This window comes from Balaenoptera borealis (assembly GCF_965194805.1).
Source record: "Balaenoptera borealis genome assembly, chromosome: 4".
NCBI classification, from domain to species: Eukaryota; Metazoa; Chordata; class Mammalia; order Artiodactyla; family Balaenopteridae; genus Balaenoptera; species Balaenoptera borealis.
This window is the reverse complement of record NC_138861.1, coordinates 86,703,355-86,729,590: the sequence shown is the minus strand read 5'-3', so window position 1 is coordinate 86,729,590 and position 26,236 is coordinate 86,703,355. Positions and strand designations below refer to the sequence as shown.

The following is a 26,236-nucleotide window of genomic DNA, read 5'->3' as shown; positions in this document are numbered from 1 at the left end:
TTTCTTCAGATATTTTCTTGGGTCCTTTCTCTCTCTCTTCTCCTTCTGGGACCCCTATTTTGCGGATGTTGTTGCGTTTAATGTTGTCCCAGAGGTCTCTTAGGCTGTCTTCATTTCTTTTCATTCTTTTCTCTTTATTCTGTTCTGCGGCAGTGAATTCCACCATTCTGTCTTCCAGGTCCCTTATCCGTTCTTCTGCCTCAGTTATTCTGCTATTGATTCCTTCTAGTGTAGTTTTCATTTCAGTTATTGTATTGTTCATCTCTGTTTGTTTGTTCTTTAATTCTTCTAGGTGTTTGTTCTTTAATTCTTCTAGGTCTTTGTTAAACATTTCTTGCATCTTCTCAATCTTTGCCTCCATTCTTTTTCCGAGGTCCTGCATCATCTTCACTATCATTATTCTGAATTCTTTTTCTGGAAGGTTGCCTATCTCCACTTCATTTAGTTGTTTTTCTGGGTTTTTTTCTTGTTCCTTCATCTGGTGCATAGTCCTCTGCCTTTTCATTTTGTCTATTTTTCTGTGAGTGTTGTTTTCGTTCCACAGGCTGCAAGATTGTAGTTCCTCTTGCTTCTGCTGTCTGCCCTCTGGTGGATGAGGCTGTCTTCCCCCCTAGTCTTTATTCTTCCCTGTAGATTTCTTAGTTTAACTTTTACAGCTTAGGTTCAAATATTTTTTGGCATAAGATAAATATAAATAAAATAAAGCTGGATTTTTTTTCCTTTGTAATCATTCCATAATTTACATAATATCTCTTACCTAAGAAGGAGTTTTATTCACATGCAAACATTTGTATGCATTTAGGTCATTGCTGTTCTTTACAGTAGAGGCACAGTTGCTCCTTTAAGGCTTAGATATAAATTAAATTTAAATTAGCTTGATGTTTATAAAGCTATTTTCATAGCCCATTAGTTGTGGTAGTTTTTTTCTCCCCAAGGCCATTATTTGACATTATTCAGTTTCAACAGAGACCTGAAATTGAATTCTAATAACAATAAGTATTTAGAGGCAGATTGTGTGATTTGAGTTGTTGCTGTGGGAACTGAATGAAAATGTATAGCAGAATTCAATCTTCAATTTAAATAAATCCCGCAGTAATTTCATGTGCTTGAAAACTATTCCAAAGGAGGAAGGAGCATAATGCTAGCAAGTGTTTGGTAGCATGATAGCTGTTTGTATCGTAAAATGGATTTAAAATATGAAGTAAGCACATGCCACAGAGTGAAATCAACTGTCACAATTAGCAAATAGTGCACGTACTTGGGATGTTCACTCATCCTGCATGAATACAAATAGGAAAGGATGAAAAGTTCCTTCTTGTAATCCTGAAATCTGGAAACTTTTGTTCTTGTTCTGACTGCCACCAAACGTGACCTGGAAGCCATCATGTAACCTCTACCAAAAAAATCTAAGACTGGTTATATCATTACAAATATTGAATGTCATTGTGGATTTATAAAATAAATACAAACATTTGATTTTACAATTTTAAATTTTGTTTCTTGATCTAGAAAACCTGTAAAAAACATTGAATTTTGCTAAAATACTTGCTTCAAAACCAAATTAATACTTTTGAAAAGCACTTTGTGTTTAACCTTGAGTTCAGTAGTATTTCCATAAGGTGTTGAAAAACTCCAATTTCACTTAATACAAATTCTACCAGAATGGAATGGGCATTGTTCTGAAATAGATATATCAACAAATAAACTATTAATTAAATGAATATTTATATAATCTTTTTCTCATTGATGAAATGCAATTAATTCCATTTGAAAGTATGGCAGTAGTTACTTCAGTGTTGTATAACTGTTGACTGTACTATATACTTTTGCACTATTAGAAATGTATATTATTTTGATTTCTTCAGAATCTCATCTAACATTATATAATAAATATCTTTCCGTTTATCTATGTGGTCTTTGTCCCTAAAATTTTTAATGCCTGAATAATAGCCAATTGAGTTACAACCCCCTAGAGCTGGACATTTAAGCTATTTCCCATTTTTTTTACTATTATAAATAATAATACAAAGAAGCACCATCAGAGAAGCATCAGCTTTTTTTCCCCCCTCTTGTGAATTATTTACTAAGGATTAAACTACTTGTGGTATAACTATGCGTTGAGAGCTTCAACATTTTTATAGCTCTTGCTGTGTGTTACCAAATCATTTTATAATGTCGGTATACAATTGAGTAGTACAATTTGCTTGAAGCCATTCCAGCCCTGAGGTTTTATTAAAATATATTTCTGAAAAATGATAATCAGTCATTTTAAAATAGATTCATTTGGGCATCTTTAACAAATCATGATGAATTGAGGCAATTGAATGTAGTTAATTATTCACGTATGGTTTTCCTCTTAAGAATTTCTTGGAAAGAAGTGAAATGTCAACCCAAGATATATCTTAGATCAGTGGCTAACTTGGGTTACTGGAGGCTATATGGAAAATACAATTCTCATCTTGATATAGAAGATAATTGTTGATAGTCCTTATCTCTAATTTAAATAGCTTGAGCTATTTTTAAATAGCTCTGATTTAAACAGCCTTAGCTTTTTTTTATTAAAACTGTATGCTGAGACAGCCATAGTACATTAAGAAGCATAAGAAAAACATTAAGGGACAATACTTCTAGCATTTGTATTTGTATTATAACTATGTAAGCAGCCCATGCATTAAGACTTGTAACCTTTTACAACAGAAGACTATTTCTTTTCTCTTTAGATTGTTCAGCATAATAGCCTAGTAAAAGTTATCTAAGGGCATTTTTATCTTCCATTTCAAATTATAAAGAGGCTGATTCTAGAATGTGGCCAGAACTGAGTCATCTTCTGTCTAAGGCCCTGGAGTCCCAGTGCACTGTAGGTCAACATTTTTGTTTTGGCTGTTTTTCCTATGAGACCAAAAGAACTTTGTATATAAATCAGGTAAGAAGAGATTAAAGTTTTCAAATCAGACCTAAAATCCTTGGTGGTCTTATAAATAATATTAACATACTTTTAAAGGCCAGTTTGGCTCACGGATAGCTCTAAGGACACATTCTCTTCCCAGGCAGAGTCTGAGAAGACTTCCGTGGTTCAGAATGGTCTTGGGAAATTTAGCCACCCTAGAGGCCATTTCTGGGTAAGAGAAATAACTTCATTCTCACCCAGGTATTTTGCTTCCCTCTTGGCCAAAATCTTCTGCACCACAAATCTAAACTCACTTTTGATGTTAATCATACAAAGTGTCTATGTCATTTTTTCTATCTTCCTTTGAAAGACTTGCCAAAACTATTCCCTAACTTGAGCAAAGCAATACCGAAAAGTCCCAAATTTATTTTTTAATTGTAATAAATGATACAACGCTTTAATTCTACTTACATAGAAATAAGAATTTTAACATAATTACAGTTTAAATGTTATTTTCTGCTGTGTTTTTTCCCTTGCAAGCAATAATACATTGTAAGGAAGGGCGGAAGTATAAACTGTGTTTTGGCATCTAATTAAAAAATGTTTAGTTTCTTTTAAACTGTGATGGACAGAAGAAACAATATCAATTATATGCTCTTTTTCCCTCTAGGAACATTTCATGGAAGTAATTCGAAACCAGGAATTTGTGTTATTACCAGCCAGTGAAATTGCAAAGCTCTTGGCCAGTGATGACATGAACATTCCTAGTGAGGAGACAATATTGAATGCACTTCTTACTTGGGTCCGTCATGATTTGGAACAGAGACGGAAAGATCTCAGTAAACTTTTGGCTTATATTAGGCTACCTCTCCTTGCGCCACAGGTAAACTGTTTTTGATTATTTAAAATCAATGTCATAATTTCAACAACAGTAGTTGCTGCGACTTTGAGTAGTCAGCCTTCCACATCTGTGGGCTCTGCATCTCAAATTCAGCAAAGTGTAGATTGAAAATATTTTTTAAAAAATTCCAGAAAATTCCAAAATGCAAAACTTGAAGCTGTCCTGTACCAGCAACTATTACATAACATTTACATTGCATTTACAACTAGTTACATAGCATTTGCATTGTATTTGGTATTGTAGGTAATCCAGAGATGATGTAAAATATACAGGAGACTGTGCAGAGGTTATCGGCAAATACTACGTATTTGAGGTGAAATGTTGTATCCACACAAATCCTGGAACCAACCCCCTGTCCCCAGAATACTGAGGGACTACTGTATTCACTTTATGCTAATTACATTAATATGAGCTTATCTATTAATTACATTAATATGAGCTTATTTATTCTATTCAATATGGTTATTTTATATATATTCCTATGAAATGTTAAGGTGAAAAGATAGTGAGCAAAAATAAAATTCTGTTTTCAACCCAGAGGGTCTGACTATCTAAATTGCATCCATTAAGTAACATTGTTGCTTTGAGGTTAGTAATTTTATTTGACTCAGCTGCAGACCTATCCTAGCAACTGCAGACCTATCCTAGCAACTGAAGAATTAATAAAGCTGCTAATGAAAGAAACACTGGACTCTAGGAACCAGAAAATTTAGATTAATTCATTTGCCACACATTTATTAAGTATCCACTAAATGCTGGATTCTGGTGGTATATAAATTAATAACATGTTAATAGTTCTGGCTCTGACATCTAAAACTCTGTGACTTGGCAAATTCACATACCTCGGTTTCTTCATCTGTCAAGTGGAGATAACATCCTTGCTATCTAACAGGACTTTTATGAGGATCAGAAAAGTGCTCTGTGAAATAAAATGTGTTATAAATAATATTAGTATAATTATTATCATTATTTTAGAATTGAGAGATATCTAGTTGGTATATTCAAAGCAATCAGTAACATATTTACATGCATGGTTTCCCCTTTTTACAATTTCAGCTGGAATATACAAAAATTTCCTCTGCATACTTTGCTACTTATTTTGAGGCCTTAAATAGAGTCCTTGACAGTAAAGAAAGAATGAGCTGTTACTGCTTGAGATCAGATTTTTTGTTGTTGTTGTTTAAAGTGCCATAAGTTTTATTTTATTTGTATTTATCTTGAGCATTATATATTATTTCCATCTGTTGTGAGCAAAAGTTACTGTTTGTTCTCTACCTCATAGAAACAAAAATCAGTGCTGATGCTTTATAAGAAAGACCTCTCTTCACAGATAGAATATTGTATGAATTCATAGGAGTGAAACTACATGAATTGATGACAATTCAGGAAAAATAACATCATAAAACATTTCTCTTAAAATCAGATTTAAAGATGAGAGGACTATCTTTGCTGATATCCAACAGAATTTTTTCTTATCCTTTTCTGAATGAAAGAAAATAAAATCTGAAAAATCCTAGTGGACTTTGAAAAGAATCTGTGCAATTAAGTAACCTGACAATTTACTTCAGTCCTGTAGCTTCAAATATTTATGATACTATATTTGCATGACTCTAAGAGATCTTTAAAATTTCTTTTATCCAGAATACTGCTGATAATCATAGCCATAAGATCTTAGAGTTGAAAGGCACTTTGGAGAACATTTAGTCTAACGCCTGTTGTACAAATGAAGTAACAGACCAAAAAAGTAAAACCATATGCGCAGAATCACAAAGTGATTGCATAATTCCCTTCTGCGTTGTAGGTTTCTTTGGCTTTGTTACTTGGCTAACATCATATATTAGAGTTATGAGACAGAGGTAGGACTTGAACCCAAATAAAGTTCTATGCCTTTTCCACTGAACTATTCTGCCTTTTGAATGTACTTTGGGTAAATTTGCGAGGTGGGGGGAGGGACATCAGGTGGAGGAAGAAATAGATTAAAAAATAAATCAGTAATTACAATATAATGAGATGAAGGCTGTGATCTATACATAAACATGGTATTATGAAAATAATTGGAGTGGCCCACCCAGACTGATGGTGTGGAAGCTAGGAGAACCTCTGAAGTGTCACTCAGTTTGCAGGCTGAGTTCGCCACCCAAAAGAATGGGCATAATAGCCCAGGGAAGAAGGGGTTCTAGTTATAGAGCCATGAGCAAATATATCGTGTTCTGGAATTTGAAGATAGCTTGCATGGCTAGAGTACAGAAATAAAAAGGCAGTGTTGAGAGATGAGGCTGGAGAGGTAAACGGACCAGATCGTGAAGGAACTCAGTCATGCCAAGGAGTTTGGATTTTATCCTAAAAGCAGTGAGGAAGCACTAAAGGGTTTTAAGTAGGGAATGGCATAATTATCCTTTTAGTTTAGAAAGATCCTATAACTGCATTGCAGAGAATGGATTGGAGGAGTCAAAGTAGAAATACACTAGGAAGGCTATTGGATTCAGACCAGTGAATTAATCACTTTCTGGAAGTGGAGGTAGAGAAATTAATTACCAGAGTCAAGAGCTATTTAGAAGGTAGAATTGATGCAACTTAATGACCAATTGAATGGTGCAGGGTAAAAAAGGGAAAAAAAAAGAAGGGTCCAGAATAATTCTGATTTGTGCAACTAGGTTGATGAAGGTGCTGTTGATTAAGACAGAATACAGGATGAAGAGCTGATTTTGAAGGTGGGGAAGAAAGTAGAAGAACCATGTTCCCAGAGCTTCTTGACACCTTTAATCCTCTTAGAGTCTAAGAAGTTTTGAAAACTACTTATTTAGGTTGTTGAAGCCAAGGGGAAGAGAGTGACACCGATCAAAGAGAACATGAGGGTACTAGGGGTGGAACCCTAAGAATTACTAATATTTAGTGGTAGTCCCAAAGCTGCCTAAATACCTGTAGTACCATTAAAAAGAGATTGCAAGTTCTAGAAGGAGGAAATTTTTGGGGGGGGGGGCCATGTTGGGTCTTCGTTGCCACGTGGGTTTTCTTTAGTTGCGGCGAGCGGGGGCTACTCTTCCTTGCGGTGCATGGACTTCTCATTGCAGTGGCTTCTCTTGTTGCAGAGCACGGGCTCTAGGCGCGTGGGCTTCAGTAGTTGTGGCTCACGGGCTCTGGAGCGTGGGCTCAGTAGTTGTGGCGCACGGGTTTAGTTGCTCCGCGGCATGTGGGATCTTCCCGGACCAGTGCTCGAACCCATGTCCCCTGCACTGGCAGGCGGATTCTGGACCACTGCGCCACCAGGGAAGCCCAAGAAGGAGGAAATTTTAACATCATAACATGCTACAGAGAAGACAGATAAGGATGGAAAAACCACTGGATTAGCCCAATGGTTCTCAAAGTGTGATCCCCAACTATAGGATCAGCACCACATGGGTAATTGTTTAAAATGAAAATTATTAGTTCCCCACTCTACACCTACTGAATCTGATACTCTGGGTGGTTATTAAAACACAAGCCAGCTGTGTTTTAATAAGCCCTCAGGTGCATCTGATGCCCACTCAAGTTTGAGAACCACTGTCTTAACTTGATGAGTAGCAGTGATGGAAGCCACATTGCTCTGTATAATTTAAACAAGTTAATAACACCTCTTGGAGCACTGTTTTTCTTTTCTACAGTGGTAATACTCTATTGCACCATTATGGCATTTAGAGATACTAGCAGGGTTTTTTTTTTTTTTCCCTTGCTAAAAGTAAAGGGCAAGTTTGCAGACTTAGAGTTGTCAAGTGATGAAGTATTGAAGTAGACTCTAAAATCATCAAGAAAATGTTGGATTGTATTCTGAATGTTTTATTTTAAAAGATAGGAAAAGGATGAAGTTGCTAAGATCTTAAAAGTTCTCATCACACACCAAAAAATTGTAACTCTCTGGGGGTGGATGTTAACTAGACTTATTGTGGTGATCATTTTCATATATATATATATCTCAAATCATTGTGTTGTACACCTGAAACTAATATGTTCTCTCTCAATTATATTTCAATAAAAAACAAAACTGAAAAATGAAAACAAAAGAAGTCTAGTGCCTATCAAATAAATGACTAATATTTTTTTAATTGACGTTAGATCCAGTTACCTAACGAATTTACTTCTGTGAAATAATTCCTTTTTCAATGAGGTTTTACCCTACTCCGTTGATAAGAAACATTCTATTTACCCTAACTAGAAAGAGTTCAACTGACATATAGTAATTTTATTGTAGTGTCTCCTTAAAATGATAGAGGAAATCATATATATCATTGTAATCCTCATCCAAATGATCATTTTAGTGTGGCTTTTTTTTTTAAACTCTGAATAATCCAGAAGACAAGTGTGTGTAGTTTTATTTTACCTTCGAAAGCATTTCAGGCTTTTCTCTTTGATCCCATTTTAAATAATGTGCATAGAATGTGCACATTGGCCCTCGAACAGCATGGGGATTAATCTGTGCTAACGTGTAACCTCCATATCTGAGGTTCCTCTATATCTGTGGATTCAACCAGTGGACTGTGTAATACTGTGGTATTACTACTGAAAAATATCTGTGTATAAGTGGACCTGTGTGTTTTGTATCCACGTTGTTCAAGGGTCAACTGCATTAGGACATTATTTTAAAGATTTTGACACCTAAATTCTTACTGTTCCCAATGGTTACCCTGTATTACAAGTATCTTGGTCTCCACTGTTCTGTTCTCAATTCTCATTATTATTTTTTACTAAAATTCAGAAATATAAAACGAGTCAGTATTTACATTTAGTATTCTTTTATTTTACAAGTTTTGGATACCAAAACTTTTTTTAAAGGCTGTAGAGTTCATAAATCATTCACATTCTGTTTTTCACTCTTAGTAGTAGTTGAAGGGACAGTTTTAGTGAAATAGTCATATAGTGAACAAGTATGTGAGTGAAGATAAAAATTTACAAATGGAAAATATTTCTTCTATTTTCTAAATGTTTCCATTTTAATAATTTGCCATTCTTTTATGGCAGAGAAGGTACATAGTATTCACCTAAAATGAAGAGTATATGAGAGTCTATATTTTGTAGTGCTTTATCAGTGCCTTCTGAATGATTTTCCAAATGATATCTGGTACCTTCCATTTGATTAATCTGATACTTAGATTAATGGATTCATATTTCCTTCCATTATTTTCATCTCTCTACTTACATATAATTAATCCCATTTGTTCAAAAATTATAGTGTCAGCATGCTAAGAAATATATTTTACTTCATATTGCAGTAACTATTGAGTCTTCCAAGACTTTACTTTCTACAATTTTTTCACATTTATTATTATTTTTTTTTACAAAGGACTAAAGCAATTATATATAACAGAAGTAATATAAACACTAAGATTAATCTAAATGAACCAGCTCGGCTTCCCTGGTGGCACAATGGTTAAGAATCCGCCTGCCAATGCAGGGGACACGGGTTCGGGCCTTGGTCTAGGAAGATCCCACATGCCGTGGAGCAACTAAGCCCATGTGCCACAACTACTGAGTCTGCATTCTGGAGCCCGTGAGCCACAACTACTGAAACCCATGCGCCTAGAGCCCATGCTCCGCAACAAGAGAAGCCACTGCAATGAGAAGCCTGCACACCGCAACCAAGAGTAGCCCCCGCTAGCCGCAACTAGAGAAAGCCCGTGCACAGCAATGAAGACCCAGTGCAGCCAAAAAAATAAATACATAAAAAAAAAATGAACCAGCTCAATGCATATTCATTAATAGCTTCTCTAGCGAGTATAACTATATTTTGTGTACACAGAATAATATAGAATAATTAATACCAGAATTTATACTCTGGCATAGGTCCTGAGACTTATGTCTTAATTTGGCTTTTTTGCTTTTAGCATGCTGTTCTCAGTTTCCAAATGCCACAAACTATTTTACAGTGACTTTTGTTAGAGACTCTTCCTTCTCTTCCATTATCAAAATATGAACATACTCTCAACATTATTAGCCATTAAGGCAATGCAAAGTAAAACTGCATTTCCCACCCACTCAAGTGGCTAAAAAGAGAAGATAGTAATAATTGTTGGTGAGAATGTGGAGAAACAGGAACCCTCATAGATTGCTGGAGTGAATATAAATAGTGCAGCCACCTTGGAAAACAGTTTGACACTTTCTTAAAAAGTTAACATAAGTTTACGACATGACCCAGCAATTCTACTCCTAGGTATACACCCAAGAGAAATGAAAACATATATCCACATAAAGACTTGCACACAAATGTTCCTAGCAGCTTTATTCCTAATAGCCAAAAACTGGAAATAATATAAGTGTCCATCAACTGGTGAACGGATAGACAAAATGTGGTGTATCCATACGATGAATTATTATTCAACAGTAAAATGAAATGAAGTAGTGATACATGCTACACATTGATTAACCTCAAAAACATGCTAAATGAAAAAAAGCAAGATACAAGAGACCCCGTATTGTATGATTCTCTTTATACGAAACATCTAAGGGCAAATCTACAGAGACAGATTAGTGCTTGGAACAGGAGATAGGAACAGAGATTAATAGTAAACAGACATGCGGGATCTAATCAGGGTGATGAAAATGTTCCAAAACTGTTTTATGATAATGGTTGTACAACTTGGTAAATTTACTAAAAATCATTGAATTGTATACTTGAAATGGTGAATTATAAAATATATAAAATATACCTTGTATTATCAAATACAATCCTTCAGTGTATCAAAAGGATAATACACTATGACCAGGAAGGTTTTTTTCTAGGAATACAGGAATGGTTGAGTATTAGGAAATCTGTCAAGGTAATTATATCAGTAACTTCAAGGAGAAAAAGCCATATGATCATATTAATAGATGTATAAAAGATACTGGAAAAAATTAGCAACCATTCTTAATTTTAAAACTCTAAAGTAAAATAGGGAGAGAAGAAAACAACCTATCTATAATAAAGATGGATTACTAAATGCTTTAGTAACTATTATCTTAAATAGTGAAACACTAAAAACATATCAATTTAAACCAGAAAAATGAATACTCTATATCACCATGATTATTTAACATTGCTTTGAAGGTTTTAGCAACTACAATAATAAAATAAAAATGAAATAATTGGCATACATATTAGAAACAGATGCAACTATCCCTATTTGGTGATTATTATGATTATATGCCTAATAGCTAGAGTTTGATAAGGGAATGTGGTAAAGTTGTAGGTTATGATACAAGTATACAATGACAAAAGATATGCAAAGTGGAAATTCAAAAATCCATTTCCAGTAGCAATAAAAATAATTTTTAAAATATATTTATATATATTATTTAATACATTTAATATAAAATTAGTATATTTAATAAAAGGCATAATAGTACCTATATGAAGAAAGCTATAAACAGTAGAAAGGCTTCTTGAACAAAAAGACTTAGCATCATAAAAATGTAAATTCTCCCCAAATTAATAAATTTAATGCAGTTCATATTAGAATGCCAACAGGATCAAGATGGTGATGGGGAATTAGGTAAATTTGTCTTAAGTTTATATGGAAAGTAAAGACTCAAAAATAGCCAAGAAAACTGTGAAAATGAATAGTGAGGGTAGATTTATATCATATAAGCAGGAAATGCCATAAAGATGCTGTAATAAAATAGAGTATTAGAAAAGGAATAGACAAACAGATTAGAGGATCAAAGAGCAGATCTCATATATCCTGAGACTATTTATGACCAAGGTTCAATTCAGTTGGAAATGGAGGGTATTATTTAGTAAATGGTGCCGGTACAGAACTAGCTATTCATTTGGAAGAAAAAATATTTCTCAACTCATCTTCTGTTTAAAAATTAATTTCATATGGATCAATATCCTAAATGAAAGAAATAAGGCAGTAAAGGGGCAGGGAGGGGAATGGAGAACCAAGTACAAAAGGAAAAAAATCATTTTTTAAAAGGCAAGGTATGACCATATTTATACATTTACATAAAATTACATAGGTTAAAAAAATAGGATTCAGTGAAGTACAAGGAATTTTAATTCGTTTAGAATAAATCACCATTTGGAGTTCTTTGCCCCTTAAAAAAATATGAAAGTTTTGTTTTTGCTGTTGGTTGCTTGTTGAACATTCTTTAGAGAGGTCAGGTAAATGCAGTCTAATTAGTCAACTCCTACTTATTATTCTTCAGTTAAAACTATTTCTAACTTAAAGAGTAAAATGATTTATTTTAGAAAATCTGGAAAATATAGAAACATACAAAGAAAGATTATTTAAAACACCAGTTTCCCCACTACCCAGAGATAAGCACTATTAAGATTTTAAAGCATACCACTTCTCCTCAGTTTCTGTTTTTCAATGAAACTTAAAATGTAAATTTTGTAAATGTTGAATATTTTAGTTAAAAATAGATGTCCAGACTTGGATTTTTTTTTAAACTTTCGCTTTATCTTTTTTTAAAATTTTTATTTATTTATTTATTTTAATTTGTTTGGCTGCATTGGGTCTTAGTTGTGGCACACAGGATCTTCATCGAGGCATGCAGGATCTTTCGTTGTGGTGCGCAAGCTCTTCGTTGTGGCGCGCAAGCTCTTCGTTGTGGCGTGCGGGCTTCTCTCTAGTTGTGTCACGTGGGCTCCAGGGTACGTGGGCTCTGTAGTTTGTGGCATGCAGGCTCTCTAGTTGAGGCTCACGCAAGCTCAGTAGTTGTGGCACGCGGGCTTAGTTGCCCCACGGCATGTGGGATCTTAGTTCCCTGACCAGGGATCGAACCCACATTTCCTACATTGGAAGGCAGATTCTTTACCACTGGACCACCAGAAAAGTCCCTTGGATTTTTTTTAATGAGATCATTTCCATTTGTGGACTAGTTTATTCTTTCAACCCTACTATTTTCGTGGTCATTCAATACACATACTCACTATTTCTTCTAGTTCCTAGCAGACATGGAAAATAATGCACTTTTTCGAGATGATATAGAATGTCAGAAACTAATTATGGAAGCAATGAAGTATCACCTACTACCAGAGAGACGGCCCATGTTACAGAGTCCTCGGACAAAACCTAGGAAGTCAACTGTCGGTACATTATTTGCAGTTGGAGGAATGGATTCAACAAAAGGTATTAAATAATCTTTTATTTGAAGGAATGGAAAAATGAATATTTTAAAATTATTTGTTGAAGTATAGTTGGTTTACAATGTTATGTTAGCTTCAGGTATGTAGCAGAGTGATTCAGCTATACATATACATATATCCACTCTTTTTATAGATTCTTTTCCCATACAGAGAAAAGAATAATACTCATTACAGAGTATTGAGTAGAGTTCCCTGTGCTATACAGGAGGTCCTTATTAGTTATCTATTTTATATATAGTAGTGTGTATATATCAATCCCAATCTCCCAATTTATCCCTCTCCCCTTTTCGCCCTGTTAACCATTAGATTGTTTTCTACATCTGTAACTCTATTTCTGTTTTGTAAGTAAGTTCATTTGTACCATTTTTTAAGATTCCACATATAAGTGATGTCATGCAATATTTGTCTTTCTCTGTCTGACTTACTTTACTCAGTATGACAATCTCTAGGTCCATCCATGGTGCTGCAAATGACATCATTTTGTTCTTTTTTATGGCTGAGTAGTATTCCATTGTATATATGTACCACATCATCTTTATCCATTCATCTTTCGATGGACATTTAGGTTGCTTCCATGTCTTGGCTATTATAAATAGTGCTGCATTGAAAACTGGGGTGCATGTATCGTTTCAAAAAGTATAGAACAAAATGAATTTTAATTATTAATAAATATGGCCAAAGAGCTCCTTGGAGAAATGGCTGGTTCTAGCCCTGGGGTAGGAAAAGTACAAGATAGCTTAGAATGACTTGTAGTGCCAGAAAGTAAGGAAGTGCTCAAAGAATAATGGAGACAGGTCAGGAGATACAGGAGACAGTTTGTAGGGGCTACCACTGTCCAAACCTGGGATAATTTCAGCATCAAAATAAACAATGATAGTAAAAGATTATAAATAAGTATTCATGAATTCATACTGATACAAACAAAGGAGGGAGAAGGAATGCTTTTCCTTACGGTAGAATGCCAACTAATTAAAACAGAAGCAAAGATGGGATTAGAAAAATCATCATTTGGCAATCATCATATTTATAAGTAATTCAGTCAATAACCATTAATTCTCTAAGACTAGTAGGCGAAAGTCTAAGAGCAGGATCTTTAGTCTCAAAGTATCTCCCAACCATTTGCTTACTAGTTAAGCATAAAATGGTGTCTTTACAGTGGAGAAACCTGACACACAACACCTTAACCAAATAATCAAAAGTTGTATTGCCAGTAATGAGACTAACTAGCAGCCTGTGCTTCTTATATGATGCACTGAGAACTCAGCTGCACATCTGTGGTATTCTTGCCAAAAGTATATAATCTGGACTTAATCCTGAGAAAAAGACAAACAAATTCAGGTTGAGAGACAGTCTGCAAAATAACTTGTCTGAAGTATTCCAAAATGTCAACATCACGAAATACAAACAGATTTAGGAATTGTCTCAGATTACAAGAGACTAAAGAGACATGACAGCTATTATAATACATCATCTTGGATTTTCTTTTGTTATGAAGGACATAATTGGGACAAATGACGAAATCCGAATAAGCTCTGTAGATTAGATTAACAGCATTGTATAAATGTTAATTTCCAAATTTTGATGATTGTATTGTGGTTTTGTAAGAGGATTTCTTACAAAAGAAGAAAGATACACTGAAATATTTACGGGTACAGAGGCATCTTTTGTGCAACTTACTCTGAAACAGTTCAGAAAAAAATTCATACATACATAAAATCTATATACATGCATACATATATACATACATAGAAAGCAAATGTAAAACATAAGTATGTGCGAAATCTGGGTCAAGAGTATCTGGAAATTCTTTGTACTCTTCTTGCAGCGTTGTTACTCATAGTAACAATAATAGCAACAGACACTATACACAGTGCCTACTCAGTGCCAGGTATTGTGCCAAGAGGTTTCTGTGTATTATTTCTCAATATACATTGATCTCCTCTTCCTCTGAATTCCTAGTACTAATAATCTGCTATCCCTTGACAAAACCTCTGACTTCTGGCTACCTCTCTAATCTCAGCTCATTCTACTTCTCCCCTCCATCCTTCTGTTTCAGCTGCATTGGCCTCCCTGTTCATCTAACATGCTAATCGGTCTCCCATGTCAGGAGTGTTGCATTAGCTGTTTCCTCTCACTAGGATGCTCTGCGCCATGATATCACAATGTCCAGCAGAAATTCTTCACTCAGATCTCCTCTCAAACACCAGTTTACCAAAGAGGACTTCCATGACCATTCAGTAGCAATCTCTTGCCCATCACTTTCTAATCTTGCTTATCACTTTCTCCTTAGTCGGCTTCATGTTTCTTCATGGCACCTCTTACATTTGTTTATGGTCTGTCTACCTCTTTCCCCCAAATAAGCTCCAGGAAAGCAAGGATTTTTTTTGTTCACTAATATATTTACAGAACAGTGCCTCGTACATAGACGGCATCAGTAAGTATTGGTCAAATGAAGGAAGATTGTTCTCTGCCATCTCTTGTATTACTTGTATGACTAAAGCACTTGATGCAGTGATCACATCTAAAGGTTTCTCTTCTATGTGACATCTCAAAAGAATATAAAAATATGAGCTCTAATTGAAAATCTTGCATTGTTATTTAACTTTTAGGTTCACGGAAACAGATACAGATATGAATATAGCTATTATCACACATAGCATGTAACATAGTACTATGTACGTATGGATACTTAAGTTCTAAATATAGGCTTGATGACTGAATGTTACAGAGATACGTAAAGTAAGATAACTGATTGGAGTTATAGTTTAAGTATTTGAACATTTTTGGAGAGCTCCACTGTCCAGATAATCGATCTGCAAATACTTATTAAGTATCCACTATGTGCCTGGAACTGGTGCTTGCCTTTGTAGTCATTACTAGCACTTCCACTTCCCCTCTATCTTTCCCTCTCTTTTTCAAGGCTTTAACTGTTATCTCTGTATTAATTATAGTCTCGCACTTTGATGTTTTAAAATTTATTTTATTGAAGTAGGTTGATTTACAGTGTTGTCTTAATTTCTGCTGTACAGCAGAGTGATTCAGTTATATATATACATCCTTTTTCATATTCTTTTCCATGATGGTTTATCACAGGATATTGAATATAGTTCCCTGTGCTATAGTAGGACCTTGTTTTTATCCATTCTATACATAATAGTTTGCATCTGCTAATCCCAAACTCCCAATCCATCCCTCCCCCACCTGCCCTCCCCCTTGGCAACCGCAGGTCTGTTCTCTACATCTGTGAGTCTGTTTCTGTTTCATAGATAAGTCCATTTGTGTCATATTTTAGATTCCACATATAAGTATTACACTTTGATTTTATTCTCATATTTCCGACTGGTATAAAATATCTATTTGATGTTTGGCTTTCACCTTAAGCTTCATGTATCCAAGTCTTCTCTGACCATGTCTCCCAGACTTGAGAACTTGGGATCATAGTTCAGTGCTCTCCAGTGGACATCAACTCTAGCTCATTTAAGCAAATATGGAATTTATTGGAAGGCTGTTGAGAAACGGGTAGGACTACACCCACTGTCCCTGCTTCTTTATAATTCCTGCTTTAGACTTTAAATTCCGGTGCAGGCATCCATTTGACTAGCTTTAGGTGAGTCCTGGCCCTAAAATTCCAAGGACAAAGAGAATATCTGTCTTCTCAGGTTTCTGGAAGATAGGCTCCTGCCTCCCATCAAGGTCATACATACAGTGGAAAATTCCCCAAGCATGGGAAGGAAACTCAGATACTAAGTAGCCAAGTAAACAATACATATCTCCTCTCTCCCTCTCTTTCTCTCTCTCAAATTTCAACTCTGACAGTCACCAAGTGACTTCTTTCAAATGACTCTTATTCTTCCAAATTTCTACTGCTGTCTTGCTAATTCCAGTTAGCCTTCTATCAGCCCACAAATTTTGATCATGTTTATTTTGTGGGAATAGCATTCATTATATTTTTAATAGATGCCAGGCATTATGCTAAGCACTTGACCTACGTTATTTCATTTCATCTTCCTAGCAACTCTCAAAGCTGAATGTTATTATTGCCGTCTTTTACAGAGGAGGTTACTGAGACTTAGAGAAGTTAACTAACTTTCCTAGGATCACACAGCTAATTAGTGATGGGATCAGGATTCAAACAGGCGTTTTGACTGCTTAACTCTCATGTTAACTCTTCTGTTAACATGCCATTACTCTACTCAAAAACTCCAGCAATCTTTATTTCTTACTAATAAGTTATAAATTCCTCTTTCTAGGTTTCAAGAGTTTCTGTTATCTGACCTTTGCTACTTGACCAACTTTATTTCTAAGTCTTTCTTAATCATCAAATACTCTGAGGTTCTATCCTATTCAAGCTATCTTCCCAGGCCTTAATTTATCTTAGTCCCAGCATCTTCATAATGAAGAGCAATTTGCATCAGTCGGATGCGAGTCTGATTATTGGGTTCTTGGTCCCTTCATATATCTGATTAGTATAGACTCCAGCAAATAAGCCAGTAATGGTTCTAAATAGCCACTAAAAAAATGTCAGAATGTATTTGTGCTTACTTTTTTTAAAGGTTAATCCTTCAGTATAAATTAGGGAAGTTCTAAGCTTTTACATAGGATTTTGCAATTACTAAGATTTTGTTATTTGGAGATATATTTTTTAAGATATATGTTTTAGACTGTATTTTAAAATCTTATGTTTTTAAGAATTATGTTTGATATTAGCAAAAGAATTTTTATTTACTAGTTCATAAGACTATGGTACTGCTTAGTGAACTAGATCTAAAAGGAATAACTTAAAATTCAGATTAAAAATCTTCTTTAAATTCATTAGTGAAGAGAGATGATTAGCAATGCCTTTTTGTTTGTTTGTTTGTTTTGTTTTGAATGGGAATTATTTATTTATTTGTTTATTTATGGCTGTCTTGGGTCTTCGTTTCTGTGCGAGGGCTTTCTCTAGTTGCAGCAAGCGGGGGCCACTCTTCATCGCGGTGTGCGGGCCTCTCACTATCGCGGCTTCTCTTGTTGCGGAGCACAGGCTTCAGACGCGCAGGCTCAGTAATTGTGGCTCACGGGCCTAGTTGCTCTGTGGCATGTGGGATCTTCCCAGACCAGGGCTCGAACCCGTGTCCCCTGCATTGGCAGGCAGATTCTCAACCACTGCGCCACCAGGGAAGCCCTAGCAATGCCTTTTTATTTGAGGAAGGAAGAAGTTTTTAAGGTCAAGTTTAGAGTGATGATTCAAGTATACTATTACATAAAATAATCTGAGTGTATGAGTAAAATCTCATTATAGCTAAAAATTACAAAGAATATTATTCAAATTCAAAAATATTTTTGAACAGCTACTGTATACAGTGGAGTCTATTATATGCCACTGAGAATGCAAAGATGGAAAGAGACTTGGTATTTATTGCAAATAACTTAAAATTTTTGTAAAGTAAATAAAAAATAATAAAACCCAAATATATAAGAAAGATATATTTTATATATATGCATATATATACACACACACACATATATATAAACCTTCAAAGGTTTCTTGCCATATATGTATATGGCAAAACTGTTTCTAAATTTTAGGAGGTATCAATAGCATCTGTGCTCTGGTGACCTAATTGTAGCAAATACTTTAGAATAAATGTTTGTCTTGATTGTAATTTTGTAAGAATAGCACTGATAGCATGTTGTATTAGAGGCTTAGAAGAGAGAAGTAAAGTAGATACTAACTGAACTCTTCATACCTGGGGGTTGGGTGTTTGTTTGTTTTAGAGGAGTGGGTCTTTTTTTTTTCTTAATTCCACTATTCTTACCTCATAAAGAGAACAAAAGAGTTCCTTGGCTCTTCTAATTCTTAAAAAAATGTAGACACTGCCCAGCAGTTATTCCCTAAACTTTCCACTCTCATAGCTCCCAAAGCACTTGATGCACGCTTATGCTCTTGTCCTTCCTGGTTGCAGTATAGTGTGTATCCTCTCCCTCCTCCTATGAAAGCCCCTCCCCTGTGCCCTGATACTGCCCTTTCCTGCCTCTTCAGGAACCTCCCACCATTATGAGGATCCCTTCATCTCCTGTCTTTTCAGCTTCCTTCCCCACAACTAGATCCTTCCCATTGACTCAAGTTTTTCCACTTTTAAAAGCAAAACAAAACAAAACCTCCCTCAACCCACTGAGTAATTCTTATCTCTCTCTTCCTTTTTGTAGCCAAACTTCTTAGAGGAATCGTCTATGCTCACTGTCTCCATTTCGTCACCTCCCAATCATGTCTCAACTGCTCAAACCAGGGACCCTGCCTAAAGTCTTAAGTGACCTCCATGCAGCTAAATCCAGTCATACTTTTTAGTCTTCATCTTACTTGATACTCTCAGCAGCTATACACTTTTTTACTTTGGCTTCCACGGTGCTAGACTACCCTGCTTTCCTCCCACTTCTGGCTGTTGCTACTTAGCCCCCTTTGACAGATAATCCTTTCTCATTTGACCTCTTAGTACCAGAGCCAGGTGTACTCTGGTACTAGAGAATAGTAGGAGATGAGGACAGAGATACAAGCAAGGGTGAGCTCATGGCAGGGGCTTATTGTAATATATTAAATGTATTACTGTCACTGCTAATAATATACTTTTATATGTCTAATTTCATAAAACACTCAAGCATGGTGAGCTTTTTATTTGCCTAACTTCTGTCTATCACTATTAAGGAGCAACAAGCATTGAAAAGTATGATCTCCGTACAAATATGTGGACTCCTGTAGCCAATATGAATGGGAGGAGGCTGCAGTTCGGCGTTGCGGTGCTAGATGACAAACTGTATGTGGTTGGAGGAAGAGATGGACTGAAGACTTTGAATACTGTAGAATGCTACAACCCCAAAACAAAAACTTGGAGTGTGATGCCTCCTATGTCTACACATAGGCATGGCCTTGGTAAGCGTAACTGCAGATTCGTTCATAAGGTCATACCCTAGGCTTGCACGGCATTTTCACATTCTTTACCAGGCAGAAGAGCAGTGCGGCAGCTGCTGGGCCAACAGCAGTCACCAAGCGTTCCTGCACATGCTCCCTGTCACCTGAGAAGCAGAAACAGAGAAAACAAGCCTGTACATAAACGTATATTGTGCAACCAGCACAAGTGAAAACGTGAATGTTTAAGAATTGTGGTGTACCACGATGGACTGACAAGCCACCTTTTGACATGTGGGTTCTATGTTGACAAATAGTGTTATCTAACCTAATGGAAATGCATACTTATTTAAAATCCTTTAGCATTATTGTTTTTCATCTATATCCCTTAGTTTTTAAGCAGAAATGAGTACGACACAGAAAAATTTTGAGGTGGCACAGAGAATGTAATGATAGAGGCTTTTTATTCTTTAATTGAATAATTCACTGAGCAGATATTGATTAGTGTGTACTATATGCCATGCTCTGTGTTCTGTAGGTATACAAAGATGAGGAAGATGAGGCTTGCAATGTATGTGTATCATCCAGATTTTGCTGCATAACAAGCCACTTCAAAACTTGGAGGCTTAAACCAAGAACCATTTATTTAGCTCATGGATCTGTGTATCAGCTGGGCAGTTCTTCTGGTCTGGACTGTCTTAGAAGATTTCTGCTGGGTTTTCTCATGAATCTAGGTTGGGCAGGCAGGCTGGTTGGCTGGTTGATCTAGAATGGCCTCACTCACGTGTGTACTGGTAGACAGACTGTCAGCCTGGGCAGCAGAGGCAACTGGGCCATATGACGCTAATCATTCAGGCTAGCCCAGGCTTCTGCACATGGTGGCAGTCACAGGGTTTCAAAAGCAGAAAGAGAAGGCAGGCTCCAATGCACAAACACTTTTCAAGCTTCTGCTTGCCTCATGTTTGCTAACATCCCATTGGCCAAAACAAGTCACATGGCCAAGCCCAGATTCAAAGGATAGAGAAATAGACTCCTCCTCTTGATGGGAGGACCTACAAGAATCACATGAAAATAAGCATGTATTCTGGGAAAGGAAGAATGTGTGACCATATCGTCAATTTATCACAATTTGGAAAATGTTTAAAATAGTTGCAATAAAGAATTTGATAGGTTATCATAAAAGATGAATTAAAAGATGAATGAGTAGCAGTGAAAGGATAGTAGAGTTTGGATAGCATAGGTTTCTACTATACTCAATTTATTAATACTGAGCACCACAGTAGAGATTGCCCAAATGGCCAATGAAAAATATCTAGGCATGAAGATTGGTATGGTAGTGGGTACAGCAAAAAAATCAAAGAGACAAGGGATTCTACTAGTTGCATTTAGGTTTCAATGAAAGATGATCTTAAATTTCAAGTTAGGTAAGTGAGTAAAACCAGACAATTGGGGCTAAGGTACTGAGAGAAGAGCTTAAAATTAACTATATGAAATTTAACAAAGAAAACCATAACACATTACTCATGAGTCCATAAAATCAACTATTACGTAGGCACAGAATGGGAAGATATATCTTAAAAGCAACATGAACAGGACTTACAAATTTGTGTTGACCATAAAATCCAGGGTCAAAAGTATGATTCAACTGCAAACTTTCCCCTACTATGGGGAAAAGAAAATCAATTCTAGCTTAAGGTAAATCTTACAGATATAGTATTACATAGAATGAGAATGCCCATGATCCAGCTATGTCTTGTGCAGATGAGATTGTGCATGGAATACTATCATTAGTTCTAGGTACCATACAAAAGACTTTATTGAACTGCAGCAAGTTCAGAGGAGAATGATCATATCACTCAAAGTGTCTTCTTTAAGCCTTTATTTCCATTTTTGTGTCATTCAGAACAGCTTTGTTGTAACTAATTTACCTTATAATAAATAATGTTTTAAATTTGAACTTATAAAAGAAATCTTTACTTAAGTAAATTTTAAATTACTTAATTACACTCACACACACATATATATAATTGAATATGTATTATATATAATTGGAGATAGATAGATTAGATAAATAAGTAGATCTCCTATAGCCAGTACTGGCAGGACACAAATGAGTGGAATGATATGTTGGTTTTGGTCATACATGAATGGTGATTATTTATGTCATCTGGCCATGATTTCACAAAAGTAAATGTCTTCGTATCACAATATTTGTGTTTTGGCCTTCAGGTGATACATATTTATATCTCACCTGACTATGGTCATGTCATACCTCTTCTCAAAACCCTCTGCTGGCTTTCCATCTCATTTAGAATAAAATCCAAAGTCCTTACAATAATCCCGACCACCATGTGATTTGACTCCACCTTTCCTCTCATCTCCTACGCTCTCCCCCTTACTCACCCTCCACAGCCAACTGGACTCCTTGCTGTATGTACCACAGACACACTAAGCATGCCTCAGGGCCTTTGTACATACTGTTCTCTTTATCTCACCTTCTTCTCCCCCAGATACCTTCATGTCTGGTTTCCTAACTTCATTCACATTTTTGTTCAAATGTCACTTTATCTGAGAGGTCTCCCTTGATCCTCTCTACTCTTTTACTTTGCTCCTTTTTTTATCTTTAAAAAATTTTTTTTTAAGATATAATTATTTATTTTATTTTTTTTTTTTTGGCTGTTGGGTCTTTGTTGCTGCACGAGGGCTTTCTCTAGTTGTGGCAAGCGGGGGCTACTCTTGGTTGTGGTGAGTGGGCTTCTCATTACGGTGGCTTCTCCTGTTGTGGAGCACGGGCTCTAGGTGCGCAGGCTTCAGTAGTTGCAGCACACGGGCTCAGTAGTTCTGGCACGCAGGCTCTAGAGCGCAGGCTCAGTAGTTGTGGCTCACGGGCTTAGTTGCTCCTCGGCATGTGGGATCTTCCCAGACCAGGGATCGAACCCGTGTCCCCTGAATTGGCAGGCGGATTCTTATCCACTGCGCCACCAGGTAAGTCCTGCTACTTTTTTTTCTTATTAGCACTTATCAATGCCTGAAATATACTTTGTATCTGTTTCTTAACTAAAATATTAGGTCGGGGCTTCCCTGGTGGTGCAGTGGTTAAGAATCCGCCTGCCAATGCAGGGCACACGGGTTCGAGCCCTGGCCCAGGAAGAACCCACATGCCACGGAGCAGCTAGGCCTATGTGCCACAACTGCTGAGCCTGTGCTCTGGAGCCCGCGAGCCAGAGCTGCTGAAGCCCGCATGCCTGGAGCCTGTGCTCCACAGCAAGAGAGGCCACCACAGTGAGAGGCCCGCGCACTGCAACGAGGAGTGGCCCCCGCTCTCCACAACTAGAGAAAGCCTGCGTGCAGCAACGAAGACCCAACGCAGCCATAAATAAATAAATAAATGATTAAAATAAAATAAAATAAAATAGGTCCATCAGGGCAGAGCCCTTATCTATTATGTTCTACTAAGTGCCTGACACTTAGTAGAAACTCAATAGCTATTTGTTGAATAAATGAACAAATGAAATTTGGCTTGGTTCCCTCACGATGAAACACACCAATAGATTGTGGTATCAAATCTACAGCAAAATCTCATGAATTTGAATTAAAGGGAGAGAAGAATAAAATTGCTGTTTTCTAATATATTGTAAATCCAGATTATTGAAAAATGTTTTAAATATGGCAGTGTGTGCATCTTGTATTTTTTTAAAATACCTTTCCCCTGTTGGACCTCAAAATACTGCCTCTAAAACTTGTAAGGACTACAGTACTATTGCTTCCCCTCACCCACCCACCTATCTACCAAGAAGAGCTATGAGGAAGCCAGATATCTTTATCATAAATTTTTGCCTAGTTAAATTTGCATGTTAAAGGTTCATTGTATTTACATTTCAGTTAAAAGATTTTTAAGTCATTGCTTCTTTCCTGTCTCCTCGTAGGTGTGGCTGTATTGGAAGGTCCTATGTATGCAGTAGGAGGGCATGACGGTTGGAGCTATCTGAATACAGTGGAAAGATGGGACCCTCAGGCTCGCCAGTGGAATTTTGTTGCCACTATGTCCACTCCCAGAAGCACAGTAGGTGTGGCAGTACTAAGTGGAAAGTAAGGAAATACTTAAGGTTCCACTTAAAACACAATAAATTAAATGTATTAAGCTATATCTTGTCCAACTTAAAGATATATAGATATCATGAGAGAAATACTCTGAGTGATGTAAACAAACTTTTTAAATAGTCTCTTTTTATAATAGCCCTAAATATAAATGGCTCAACATTGTTAGTCTTTTATTCTAATGTGCAGATATTATAAATTTCTAGTTATCATTTTGAGTGAATAAATTTTATATGAATATTCAATTTAGTCAAAATCTGGTGGTTCATATAGCTTTAAAAGTATATGGTCTTTTAAAAGTTGTATGGTCTCTCTCATGTTTCCCTAAATAATTCTTTCCATTTCTTCTACTGATTTTTCCTTACTTTCACTTCCTTATCTTGGTAAACTGCTGAAAACTAGAATGCATTTAGAAAGAGGTGCTTTCTTGCTTCTTATCTGCTCTAAATAGAGTAAACAGATTTGGATAGAGCCACCACTCAAATACTAAATACATAGTATCTTTTTCAGGCCTTTCTTCCATAAAATGAAGCCCTTATGGTTATTAAATAAAAGTTGTTTGTTGCATACCTTTACTCACTTAAAATGTTTTATCATCATTTCCAGGAAGAGGAAAGAACCAAGGTTAAAATATAGAGACTTAAAATTATTTGTTGGATTGTTACTGATTACCAAAAAAATGAGAAAATGTTAGTAATATTTTTATATTTTATGACCTTAGGTCTTGTTTCCTCAGGACCTGTTAGTTGCGTCCTTTTTTTGGTTAATTTTTAGCACGATTACAAGTAATAAGATACAGAAATAGAAACCCAATTTTTAAATATCTCTGATCTCAATACACCTCCCCTCATTTGTTTTAGCTAAAGAAATAACTTCAAATTTTATCACTACATTTCTTTCCTAGTTCTTTGGGAGAAGAGTCAGCCACCAAAGAGTATAGAAAGTGAAAAAAAAGAAATTACTATTTCTGGCTAGAAATATTTATTTCTAATAGAAGACATAAGAATAAATGCCTTCTCTAAAACCTGATTTCCAGACCTACAGTATCCTGGACTTCTAGGCATAGAAGTATCTTACTTTCCTACCTTTTCTTTCTCTCTAATGAGAAATAAATATTTCTGTATTTAACCTACCTGAAGCACAATTTATTGAGTATAATTCTGAGAGTACCTAATAATATCAGAAGCTAAGGACTTCTTATCTACTAAATAGTAAGACAGTTGATTTTGAAAGTATCGTATATCTACGTTGTGATTTTAACTGGTCTGCTGGGGTAGACTGGTCACTTTGTCCCTAACCTTAACTCTCTCCCTTTCATTCTTCATTTTAGAGACTCACCTAATGTTCTGCCTAAAACACAAATAGGACCATGTCACTTTCCTACTTAAAACCTTTCAGTAGCTTACCTGACCAAGCCTCCTTTATGATCTTGCCTCTGTCCACCTCTCTAGCCTCTTCTCTCTCCTCTACCCATGCATAATACACTCCAGCAAAACTAATCTATTTGTGAAAAATACATTTTGTTTCACACTCCTATTATCTTTTAACCGACACCATCTTTCTTAGAATATTGTTTCCCCCACTTTCCTTCCTGGCAAACTCAGCATCCTTGAAACTTGCTTAAAAATCACCTCCAGGAAACCTCCAGTCCCCACTCTTACCTCTTCATTCCCCCTGCACTGATTGTCCATTCCATCCTCAGCAATTTTACTGTATATAATTTGTATATAATTGTATTGCAGCATGTACCACTCTATTATTGTAGTTATTGACTGGTCCATCTCCTATAGCAGATCATGGTCTTGAATGACCTGATCTGACTTCTTGTTTCTTACACCTAGCACAGTATCCAGCACATAAGTCTGAAGTGTGCAACCTTAGTGAAGAATATCCTGGTAACAATTATATGCAGTAGTGCTTTAATCACCCCAAGAAGAGGATGTGTTAATCCATCAACCACCATTTTTCTAAGCTTGCAGTACAATAAAGTAGCAATGTTTTAAAATATTTTGTTAGTTTCCATTTTGGGGTACAAATCCAGAACCTGGAAAAAATAGAAATTATGTTTTTAATATTTTAAATATGCAGTTGATTGAAAAAATTAATTATGTATCTTCTCTCTACCAGTCCTTTGTGATTTAAAACAAATCATTTCTCTGTGCCTCAATTTTTTTAATTTATAAAATGAAAAGCCCAGTTAAATACTGTTTTTGTTATTTTAAATTATTTTACAATGCTTCCTGATGCAAAATATAGTTCGTTTCTTTAGGGAAGAACTGTTTTGATGTTTTATGAGTTACACTCTGTATCTTAAAATTTTGAAAGTGTTAAAATTTTTATTTCTGCCATGTTTGACAGAAAGAA

The 26,236-nt window shown here is 35.8% G+C and overlaps 1 protein-coding gene across 17 annotated transcripts in view; it reads left to right on the top strand.

Annotated features, from left to right (window-relative positions):
* Positions 1–26,236, top strand: part of KLHL5 (kelch like family member 5) — a 187,984-nt gene that overhangs the window by 51,561 nt on the left and 110,187 nt on the right. For 15 of the 17 annotated variants that reach the window (XR_014244094.1, XR_014244095.1, XM_082390390.1 and 12 more), the window contains 4 exons: positions 3,558–3,770; positions 12,691–12,877; positions 19,574–19,798; positions 23,701–23,863. Coding sequence is in view for 15 of the 17 variants with exons in the window: in XM_082390390.1 (XP_082246516.1) it covers positions 3,558–3,770; positions 12,691–12,877; positions 19,574–19,798; positions 23,701–23,863 (788 nt within the window). In the remaining 2 variants the exon portion in view is untranslated. Of the gene's footprint in view, positions 1–168; positions 2,924–3,557; positions 3,771–12,690; positions 12,878–19,573; positions 19,799–19,838; positions 20,069–23,700; positions 23,864–26,236 lie in introns of those variants that run through there. The other 2 variants (XM_082390396.1, XM_082390381.1) reach the window with 2 other exon arrangements.